We start from the raw sequence: 12,252 nt of genomic DNA on the forward strand, positions 1-12,252 counted from the left end.
TACAAACTTTTTATTAAACTCACACATGCCAATACACCTTCATGCAAACTGAGTGTAAACACAGCAAATGTTTAAGGGTCAGTGCACTCCATACAATTTGCCTTTGCACAGTTACCTTTCATTTGCATTCCGTCAAAATGTTGCTGTGTTCACATTGTATGTCTAGGATAGTCAGTTGGCATGCTGCTGTTGTTCCTGCATGGCGCCAATAAAATTTTGTGCAAAAGGAGCTCACTGCAATTGCCCTTCTATTAGATGGAGACAAGAGTAGAGCTAATGCTAAAAAGAAAAAAATGTAGGTGTACAACTGCCAAAGGAAAAGAAAATCAGAGAGTCAATTTTGGACTCTACAAGCTCCTTGTAACCTCTGACCAGTTCTATTTCATCACTTGTGACTACTTCTGCACTATGCAAAGCCAAGTTTTCACAGGCTAAAGGTAAGTCGCACCCTCTCCCCTGTGTTACTACCAAGTGACTGATGCACTTATAGCTGGGATGCAGAATGTTTCTGTTCTGTATGCATTTCATCCATCAAAGATATCTTCCAAACATATCCAATATGTATGAATGAAGGCCATATGCAAAATGAATGCTAGATGGAATGTATGGTGTGAATAACTTCATTGATTTCAATGTAAAAATATTTTACCTGTGAAAGCTGAATGAAGATGAGCCTTATCTGAATAGTAAAATGTGAACTGGCCCTATGATAATGAGACTAGTTCAATGCTTACACTGCCACATCATGAAGCAGACAACTGTTGCAGCCACGGACATTTTCAGCAGTCCCCGGACTGAATATTGTAAATTTACCTGGTTATCACATTTTGTCTGGCAAATGGGGGTCTGCAAAATTGAGGGTTGAGTGTATGTGAAAAGAGTGAGGGGGTGAATCAGATGGAGAAGAAAAGGTAAAGGGTGAAAGCAAACATGTTAATAGAAATAAAGGCAACAAGGGGAGGATGGGTAGAGTATATCAGAGACTTGTTGAATGTGTAGGAGGGTTTGGAGGGATTGTGGCAGTGGGAGTTGTTGAAAAAAATGAGTGATACAAAGAGAATTGAAAGTGAAGAAAACTGGTGATGGACAGGAAACAGATGTTAGGGATAGTAGAGAGAAGTGGGAGGTGAGCCAATTGTTGTTTGTGGATGAAACTGCACTTGTGGCAGGATCAGAGGAGGAATTAAGGCAGTTATTAATGGAGTTCGGGATGGTATGCGATAGTAGAAAGTTGAAAGTGAATATGGATAAAATATGATGAGACATACAAAGGGAAAGGATGGCAGCAAGTTGGAAGTAGGACTCAATGATGAGAGGCTAGAGGAGGTGGATAGTTTTAAGTACTTAGGGTCACATGTGCCAGGTGGTGGAGGAAAGTATAGATTGAGAGAAGCAAGTAAATGCCTTAGGGGATTGGAAAGTGTCATGAGAAATAGGCATCTGGGAAAGGATGTAAAGAGAATATTAAATGATGAGTTGATTGTGCCTATGACAATGTATGGGAGATGAAGTGTCAGAGATGTATGGTGGGGGTTGCAAGGTTTGACAGTAAGAAATGAGGAGGAGAGCAGGAGTGGACTGGGAGCTGGCAGATAAGGCTGATGAAATATCAGGATGGTTTGAATATATAGAAAGAGGTGTGGAAAGCAGAGGTGGATGTAATAAACTTGAGGGGACAATTGAGGATCAAATGGATGGGGTGAAAGGGGCTTTGAGTAAAAGATCTGTTGAGCAGGGAAGGGAAAAGTTGGGGATAGGGGTAAGTGGAGAATTGTTGTGCATGGATGATATTTTGTTGCAGCCCAAAGGGATTCTCCTTATCTCTAATTTCTACATGAGGAGACAAGGAGGTAGGCTCACTGTGAAAGTGAAGTGGCCCTACTGTGGCTGTCTTGCTGCATTGCCTCTGACCCAGGCAGTGGGCAAGAGGAAGAGTGTATGTGCCTTGACTGGCTACCTCCTTTATAAGGGGGAAGAAGCCTTTAGTATATAGATAGACAGTGGATCAATAAGAATACCCGAGTTATATCAAAGTAGTAAGGTAACTTGTGAAATTAAAGTAACTTCTGACCCAGGGCAGTGGACAAGGTGCAGGGATGACCCATCATCCAGGAGGTGCTAAGATAAGAGGGAGGGTGGAGGGGTGTGGAGTGTATTCAGGGATGGAATGGGTGGGAATGATTTTATGCCTTTTCTTTTTGGCTACCTCCCTTGAAAGGGGGAAAAAGCCTTGGTATATGTATGTATGTATGAAATTACCTAAGTCAGTAATACTTGTTACTTTGCCTTACCTGTAAATTGTTTATTATTAAAACTACATTAGAATCACTATAATACACTTACTGTTCTGAGTGCTTCTGCATCATAAATGCTGTCCTGTCATATGTATAAAAAGGTAAATGAAATTTTTTGGAACACATACATTAAATTTTTAATTCTTAATATAGTTATTTACAAATATTACATCCGAGACCATTGTCCTGCTTGGTCAAGATGATGGAAGGCAGGCAGAGGTAGGGGTGGTGGTTGTTTCATGGAAATTGTGTGACAGACCGCAGATGTGATAAAAGTTTCTGGCATGGAAACATGTTTGAATAGACAGAGTGGGCACAAAGTTCCTGGTCAAAACTTGCACCTTAGGTATGTGTGCTTTCTTCTATTATTTAACACATTTCTGGGGCATTTTCCATGCCAATGGGTATACTTCTTGGAAACAATCTTTTGTAGCCTTAAATTACCCATTTTAGATAGCTTTAGCTAGAATTCTTTTGTATATATTCTAAACTTGTCCCTTCTCTGGCACACTCAATATTCATATACTAACTACAATTTTTTCCTCTACAGTGTAGATACTATACAACATCTGTAATTTTTCATGAAATCTGAAACAAACACAAATGAATAAAAGTATTAGAAAGTATGACTCCATGACTAGGGACTTTGTGCCTGCCCTTTGATTTGGAAGCTGGCGCAAGTCAGCAAGGCAAAGTGGAACTAGACGGCAATGAATTAGACATTTATGCTCATATACTTTAGTCAGGTGATAATTGTAACCCAACCCAGTTTGTCCACCTTCTAAGCTGCAATGGTACAACAACGACTAAAAAAGTAAAAAATCGTACTTGAAGAAATGCTAGACATTTGTCTCTCATATCAGACATTTATATTGTTTATGATATTAGTTTTGTCTTCCATTGTACATGCCACAAGAAAAATAACATTAATCTTTCAATGCCTCTATATATGTTAACTGATCTTTCTACACTATAATATGAATGATTACCATAATCCAGGAATGACATCTTACTGGTCATGCTAAAGGTACTTTCCAGGTACTCATACTCTCAGTGTCTGGTTTCCTTCCTGTGCATTCAGGAGTGAGGCAACGGTGTGTTCTTGCCCCAACACTTTTCAACACCTGCAAAGACTGAGTATTGGATAGTTGTTGATTAATGTCATTGCAGAGCACCCATCGACAACACCAAGGTCACTGACCTTCTCTTTACTGATGCAAAATCATTAGAAGTACTGGTTGCAACCACAGCGCAGGGAGAAGAGACTGCCTGAACCCCAAGGTACTGAATGATACAGTTCAGTCTGTCCATTCATGCGGCAAGGATATTGAACTCTCAGAAAGCTTTGCTTATACGTTGGTAGCATAGTGCACAGCAGTAATAGATCATGGTAGGAAGTCCTTCAAAAGATTAATATTACCTATTAAATGGACTTGCTCAACCAGAATATGTGGCGTTATTAGTATTCATGCAGGACTAAGATCCAATTTTTCAAATAATTTGTCCTGTCTTGCTGTACGGCTGTGAGGCTTTGAACGCCAACTTTAAGAGGTGTCTCGGCGTCACTGGTACTAAATGCCTTCAGAGAATCATGGAGTATTGCCGGAATGACTATGTATCAAATCAGAAATTGTTGCGTGAGACTCAGTCTAAGCTTGTTATCTGTATAATTCGAGAATGTCACCTCCAGCAATATAAACATGTAGCATGTTTCCCTGAGGTTGATCCCACTAACAGGGCTGTCTCCATAAGAGAAAACTTTCGATGGAGGAGACAAACGGGACACCCACAGAACTCGTGGTTAGGTAAGTTGATTGTTCCTGCCGAGAGATGTTTGGCATTGTAAGAACGGTTGCATGGCAGCTTGCTAGGAGAGACCATGGGGACTGACAACAGTATGTGAGTGAAGCAGTGCCCACCCCACCCCTACCTTGGTGTATGCTTTCAGTAGCAAGCCGCAATGTTGACGTCATAGTTACCACACTCTCTATCGGCAGTTGGGTAAACTACCAAGTTGCGGACAACCTCAATGCATTGAAGAGTAACGCAGGTTATCTCTGGCCCTTGGTTCACATTATTGAAAAGTTTATTCCATAATCAATTTCAGCAGTTTTCTCAGGTAGTTTGACTTAATCAGAAACAAGTATGGTCTGATCCTTTTACCGAACTGCAAATTTAGCCCTGGTTATAGTTGTGAGGTTATATTCCTTAATGAGGAAAATGGCACCATAGAAACGTCAATGTTTCTTGCTGCCTTCCAGCTTTTAGGACCCAAATGCACTTGCTGACTTCTTAGAACCCAGCGAATGGAATGAATACAACTCGTAAATCTAAGACACATTTTCTCCTTAGATATTTGAGGAGAATCCGAATATATTTAGAGATAATACTAAATAATTGGAGCTTAGTAATAGAAAAAGTAACCTCTCGATACTTTGGTGGTCGAACTGCTCAGAAACCGTAAAACTTTGCTAATATTAAAGATATTCGCGGCAACTAATTATCCGTAGCTGCTAACTGGCACTGCTCGTTCTCGTTGTTGGTGTAACTCTACATACTCGTACCTCCCGAGTACTATTACAAAATTTAAGTGTTTCGCGATCAGAAATGTATTGTCAGGTAACTTTGTACGTGTATATGTATATGCCTCAGAAATAAAGTTTACCTTTTTTGAGATGATGCCATGATTTTCTATATAATGATAATGGGAGTATCATGTTCAAAGTAGCGAACTGTCCCTCTAAAACTCCTAATATATTACCACAAACTTTCCTTTGTTCTCTTTTGGCGCAGCCACCACTGTGGTCAATACGTAATTAATTTTAGCGATTATTCGTGTTCATTTTGCCGTCTTTCTGGAAGCTCGAATTGGATGGCAGAGTTTATGAATGATGTCACATCGCCCTTTCTGAAGGGTACATGACGCCATGTCGATCTCGACGGTTTTTTCAATAAATCTACAGACATTGTAAATTAGACTGGTGTAGACGAAGTGCTTTCCCTATTCTGTTTTCGTTTATACAAAACCTGGAGAGTATTTTCACCTCATTTTGTATGGATGACTTGCACCAGTTCGGCATAAGTTTTGTCAAATAAAGGGCCTTTAAAATAGACGCTCGACATATTTAACAGCACATTGTTGAAAGCATGGCCAACATTTCCATTTTTTTTCTGAAGTAGCCTGGCTTTTGTGGGCGAAACCCAACCTGTCGGCACAGTATAGGCATGATCCTCAAAACAGGAAATATTCTGGGAAAAATATCCTTTGCCCATATGGGTCGTTATTTTTTTCGCTTTAAACTTCTACAACTGCAGTCACCAACTCTCTCGCTTTTAAAACAAGTGCAGGTCAGGAAAGGAATGACTGTGGTTTACATTCGCTTCTATCCTTGTGGACAACCTCGCGCAGCAAAGAATTGAATCGAGTAAAGACGATGTGGGTGTACGGTCTCTACCGAAAGGCGTGAAACCAACTTCCACAGAGCATGAGCAACCTGGGTCAATCAGAAACATTTGGTTCAGGTTTAAGTGGAGACTATAATAACATAAAAGAGCCGAGCAGGAACAACTTGCGGTCTCGCAAAGGAAGACTGTGTAAGGTGAGGGAATAGGAGTGTGGGAAGGGGTGGGGGTTGATGGTGGTAGCAAGAACGAGAGCGGCATCATTTCCGGTGAGACAACAATCCCGAAACCACCCCCAATAAATGTAAGGAAAAGCACATCTTTCTCGTGCTTGTCTATGTGATTTAGGCATCTGATAGTGTGTACGTTGCTACATTCTGTTACACCTAAGCGAAGTTATGTATGATTTGTTACACAAGCCCTGCCCCAAACAGAAATGTATATGGTCACAATGCACAGACACACCACAAGTCAACTGTCGCACCGCTTCAACTTCATGACGCTTCACAGCCTTAAGGTCAAACCTCAGTAAGAGAACAAAATGAAGTGATGGACTGATATTTGTTCTGAGTAGATCTTTAGTATCAGCCAGATTTATCAGTCTTGTTTTCACTTGGCCATAAAGAGGACTTGGTTTGGACCTTCAAGCTCATTAAAAAAAAAAAAAATTCGGAGGGTCCTTTCTCTCTCTTCTGTTTATTCGCTTTCAAGGCGATAGTGTTTTCATAACAGTACATACATACCCTATACTCCTTTTAAAGGCAATAGCGTTCATATACCAGTAAAATTATATACACGTGTATATATATAGGGATATATATATATATATATATATATATATACGTACATATATGTATATAATATATATATAAATACACATATACATATATATATATATACATACATATACATATATAGATTAACATACATTATATATATATATATATATATATATATATATATATATATATACATGTATGTGTATGTATGTATGTGTTTAGTCAAATGTAGACGCACGTTCATAAAGCTATAAATACTCCACACATAACCTAACAGAAACACAAAACACAGGAACAAATAAGTGCATGCACACAAACGCACAACCACACACTCTCACATACACACACATGCACACATACACACACACACACACACACACACACAGGTCTGGCTGTTGTCTTATAATGTCTCCATATGACATTATTTTCTACATTACTTTGGGCATGGCTAAGTAAAATGCTGGCCAGAACGCGTTTTCACACTTCTTAGTGCTTCATCAGTGGCTAGTGTGTGAATATCTGACTGAGTTTTGTTTGTTTATATAGTTATTGTTGGGCTGATACTCCGCTTTGAGATTTCTGATTGGCTAACGGGCCTGGCTGGAGCCACCGGACTGTGGAAGGAAAAATGCTCTCAGAGAAAGAGAAAAAGCAGTTAAAAACTGCAATAATAATCTTGCCATAATTCTTAATCAAATATGTTTGAGAGAAAATCTCCTGCCCATATATAAAAAGAATATATATACATACATACATATATATGCGTATATATATATGTATATATTATATATATATATATATATTATATATATATATATACACGCATATATACATGCGCGCACGCATACACAAACACCCATAGATCGGTCATACGAGCTCTGAGCTCTCTTCCAGGAGGGAAATAGCTGTCGGTCACGAGTCCAACACGTGTTCCAAAGACCAAAATACACCCACGCGCTCACGCACACAGAAACACACACACACACACACACACACACACACACACACATACACACAACGTGCGCAAACACACACACACACACACACACACACACACACACACACACACACACACACACACACACACACACACACATACACACAAGTATACGCACGCGTGCACACGCACACACCTATACGTATGTGCACGCAAGCGCGCATATAGCCAAAGTTATTCGCTTGTATGTTTTATCTAAGCAAAACAACGCTGGTAGTTGTGTTTGTCCAAGTAAATGTATATATTCTGTATGTTGTCTGTACATTCACCCCACAGTTCCAGGTGGGGAGGGTCTGGTTGAGACTAGGGGAGGTATGTAGACGGGACAAGACTCTAATGACTGTTCACTGCTACACCATTAATAGTGACCACAGACCCTCCCACTCCCCCAGGCCCTCCTCCCATGACGACTTTGCTCCCCCCTCTTCCGACAAGAGCCCCCGGAGGAATCACAGGGGGCTGTGGCGGCGGCATGCGAGGCCTCTGCATCGAAGATTGGGAAGCGCGCATGTCCACGTCGTAGGCGTCACCGGCGCTGGAGTAGAAGGGGGAGGTGGTGGAGGAGGAGGTGGAGATGGGCCGGCCGTTGGTGGCGTAGGTGTTGTTCTCGCCTTCCATGGCGCTGTTGGAGTAGGTGTGCTCGGCTGCTGCTGCTGGTGTCGGGGAAGACGTGTAGCTCCCTGATGACATGTCGGCGTATTCCTCACCCTCGTCTTCGTGGATGTTTTCGTAGATGTTGTTGCCTGCAACAGGGGAGAACGAAATAAAGATGATCTATTTCTTTTCATTAAAGTAGCAGTTGCTGACAAGACTGACGGCTTAAACACCATATTAGGACGGAGCTTTTATTTGTACGACGTTTCGCTTATTACAGCTTTTTCTTGTACTTGAAAAAGCTGTAATAAGCGAAACGTCGTACAAATAAATGCTCCGTCCTCATATGGTATTTAACTCGTCAGTCATGATCTATTTCATCACTTCTGGTTACATACAGCATAGTCATCAAAGCCTGGATTCACAAAGAATCTTGTTGCCTCTCCGAGTGAGCTTGAATTAATCCATCAAATCACCGCCAGGCTGTTTCGAAAATTCATCTCAGTAGCGGAATTAAAACCTATCTCGAGTGACCCCTTGCATACCGGGTTTCTCTTTGTTAGTCTGATACCAAACTATACCAGTCACCTTCGTGTTCCAATCTTACTGATAGCTGAGGTGTTAGGCAATTATAACTGAATAAAACTGATGTCTGTTCACCTGAAATTTTTCCTTTAGATCAGTTGTATTTTGATAACATATTTTCTTTGTAAATTAGATTTAATCAGTACAACGGCGCGGTTACGTCGGGCAGCAGCATCTCCCTGCTGGCGACGTAATACAGTTCCCATCAACTACAACCATCTTTCGCTTTTTTCACATTTCGCATGAGCAGGGTTTACGTCAGGTTACTGATCATGCTCTTCTTCCTTCTCCTCCTCCCCACCTCCTCCTCCTCCTACTACTACTAAATTGTGACATAACAACTATCCCAGTACTGGTAGGTGCTGCTGACTACTATGGGGCTGGTTGCAGACTTCCAGCCAGTGGAACGTGATGTAACAACTCTATTGGTATTTGGTGATGACTAAGTTGCAATGGTACCTTGCAAATTTGTTTTTCAGTAAGGCGATCAAAATAGATTTTCTCAGAGATGTTTCTTATACCCTCCTATGATTGAACTATAGTACAGAATACTGTCAAGTAGGATTTGTGAGCTTATAGACGTGATCTAAGGGGTGTCAGGAATATATTTAGTAGTGGAGAAGGAAAAGAAAAAGCCGAATGGCCGACTAGAAACAGTTGGTGATGTAGAGGGAAAAATGTTTGCGCTTGCAGAAAAACAAAACAAAAAACGAATTGACACCATTCATCAAAGAAAAGTGACGCTGCAACAACATCTTGCAGTAGTGGCGTCCTCCAGGGCCACGAGTCCACGTCATGTAAAGAACACATATCCTATTTGCTATTACTCTATTACAGATTGTAGGAACGTGCAGTCCTTATTAATCCAAGAGGGACTGATTACTTATACGTGATTCTCCTCACCTGTGGTTGGGTCACTGAGACTTGCGTAGCTCATGACTTCCGGCTGGGGGTCTTCCCGAGGTTTGGTGCCGGCTAGGGTTGCCGAGCCGTGGTTCAGAGTCCCATCGGCGTCTTTGTGTTGCCGTCTTCCGGAAACGAAGTTGTGAAAGTTAAGAGGAAGTCCGGGAACAGAATTACAAGGCAGCGATAAAGTGAAGGGTATCCGGTAGCAGACTTTAGTTACAGCGAACAGCAATGACAAAGCACAAGGGCCGACAGGAAGCCTTTCGGTTCATAATGAGGTCGCCGGCAATTCACAAGAACTTCTATTATAAAAAAGAACATTGCGTCGATGTAAAAAAATATCATAATGGGGTAATGGAATAAGGTAAGAGCTGTGAGTTAATTAATATATTTTGGGGTAAGTATGATAACGTGATAACTTCATACTATGAGAGTGTTGGGTGTTACGAAAGGTATCAATGGAGTGAGGGCGTTATAGTTTTGAAAAGAGATGTCTCTTGAATGAAAGTGTGGAGAAAAGATGTGAGTATTCGTGTTGATTCTCCTAAAATGATATGTAATGAAATCGTTCTTTGAGGAAGAAAGTGAGAAAGGTTGAGGTTGCGTAGGCAGGGTATTCCAGTAGAATGCACAGCACCACGAGGACAGTTAGGGGTCTTGTCATTAGATATGGGAAAACCATGGATAATACGAGAATGTTCGGTCCTCAAGCGTGCCAGTGCTGTCTCAAAGTGTTGCTTATATTAGTGGGGAGAATTTCATGGGCGAAGTTGAGTTTTGATGATCTTTATATTGTTTATTTGGTGTTCCCCCCGGCATTTATGCCTCAAGTTTTGTAGTGTGGACCGTACAAGGGGGTCAAAATTTGACGCAGGCAGTTGGGTGGAAACAACGAAATCTGGTCGATGCTGCATCCTAAGCTGCCTTGTTGGATGGTTCGTTACCAGGAATACCAAGCAAAAGAAGTGATTTATAGCGGGAGGAAATTTAGATGAACCAAGATTGGATATCGTAGAGCAATGTATAGCGGGAATGGAGGGTGGATTTATTTATTTTTATTTTTATTTATTTATTTATTTATTTCATTTTTTGCGGTAGGTGAGACAAAGATTATATAAAGAGGGAGACGAGGGAAATAGAAAATAAGGTATAAGGCGGTGAAAATAACCAAGAATTTTGGCTATAAATAAAGGGGGAGGGAGAGATCTGGATTATGTGTCTGTGGAAGATACAACTGGATAGCCTACTCCGCGTTCAGAGCGGGAGCTATTTGTGTAGATGTGGATGGAAGGATAAAAGGATGCATGAGAAAAATATTCTTGCTGGATAATGTCAGATGGTGTTTATTTTCTTGATAGTGTTGTTATGACAAAGCAGAGTCGTAGAGTGTGGGGGGGAGGTCGGTAATTAGGAGACCCTGCTATGTGTCGTAATTGGAAAGACGTTTCTAATTTTCCTAATACGGTTAGCAAGAATGGAAAGTGTCCAAAGGCAAGTAAGCTGTGTGGTCATGTTGTATCCCTGTTGGACTGTATGTAACGAGGCTAACCAAACTCCGATGTATTATCGCCAGCAGTTATAACTGGTAAACTGGTTGGGCATTGGCTGGTGGCGGGTGCTTTGGCAACTGTGTGTTTGTTCATACAGGAGTGAAACAGTATGAGTGGGTGCGGAACAAACGGCATCATAAATGACCAGTTTAGCATATTCGGAATTTCCACTATATTTATGAAATTGATATATGTGGTTATAGATATGATATTGATATCGATATTGGGAATAGCTTCATCATTTCAACACGGAAACGTCCTCACAGCTGAATAAAATATTTTGACAGTGTCGAAGTGGTCAAATGCGACGATATGAAATATTCAATTGATATTATGGCATTAGTCAGAGTATAGTACATAAATTATGTCTCCATGTTGAAGGTGTTAAAGTGTTGTTATATAATACTAATGACCCAATTTCGGAGAAGAATAGGCGAAAGTAAAAAGATGCGTATATTTCGATTACTAACTTCTCCGAAAGTGGGTCATTAGTACAAATGTGCTACGACATTACTTTGTTGTGTTGTTATATGAGATTTTTTTAATGTGCTAGTACTTACGTGCGGAAGAACATGAAGGCTAGAGCCACGAAGATGACCCCGATGAAGGCCACGGCGAGGCCCACGTAGAGGCCAGTGTAGGATGCTTCCTCCTGAAGGGCACCCGAGTCTCCAGTGCCCCGAGCCGAGTTGCTGGAAGCCTCCAAAGTGTTATCCTCGATCACAGGCACGCCCTCGTCGTCCACTGTATGCACAGAATGACAAAGATTGTTGAACTATATGTTGGGAGGGTTAATGGGGTTAATCAAAGCCCGATGCACAATACCTGACTATTGTACATTTGTATCGCGGTGGATACAAGGTGATATACATCATTAAAGGACACACATGACTCGCTGAAAGACTAGTGCAAGACTGGGAGAACTAAGTTTTAATTTGTACACATGAAAGCTTTCAAATGTTGGTAGTTGGCTAGATAAGGATACTCGTTAACATTTATCCTTTAGTCTTCACCCATAAAGAAGTTTTGAAGTCGTACTTATATGTATTTGTACAGTAGTTCAGCCTTAATGGTCCACTAAAGGACAGATGTATCCTCTGAGGGACTATAAAGCCTCTGTACCTCACCATGATGCCTTAATCCGG

The 12,252-nt window shown here is 41.0% G+C and overlaps 1 protein-coding gene across 1 annotated transcript in view; it reads right to left on the reverse strand.

The window, feature by feature from the left end:
* Nucleotides 1–7,523: 7,523 nt before the first annotated feature.
* Nucleotides 7,524–12,252, reverse strand: part of LOC143022281 (CUB and sushi domain-containing protein 3-like) — a 40,166-nt gene continuing 35,437 nt past the window's right edge. The window contains exons 18-20 of the mRNA XM_076180424.1: nucleotides 11,668–11,851; nucleotides 9,555–9,679; nucleotides 7,524–8,215 (exon numbers count right to left, since the gene is read on the reverse strand). Coding sequence (XP_076036539.1) covers nucleotides 7,806–8,215; nucleotides 9,555–9,679; nucleotides 11,668–11,851 — 719 coding nt within the window. The 3' untranslated portion in view covers nucleotides 7,524–7,805. The remainder of the gene's footprint in view (nucleotides 8,216–9,554; nucleotides 9,680–11,667; nucleotides 11,852–12,252) is intronic.

The sequence above is a fragment of the Oratosquilla oratoria genome, chromosome 44 (assembly GCF_046742065.1).
Source record: "Oratosquilla oratoria isolate Oo_2021 chromosome 44, ASM4674206v1, whole genome shotgun sequence".
Taxonomy (NCBI): Eukaryota; Metazoa; Arthropoda; class Malacostraca; order Stomatopoda; family Squillidae; genus Oratosquilla; species Oratosquilla oratoria.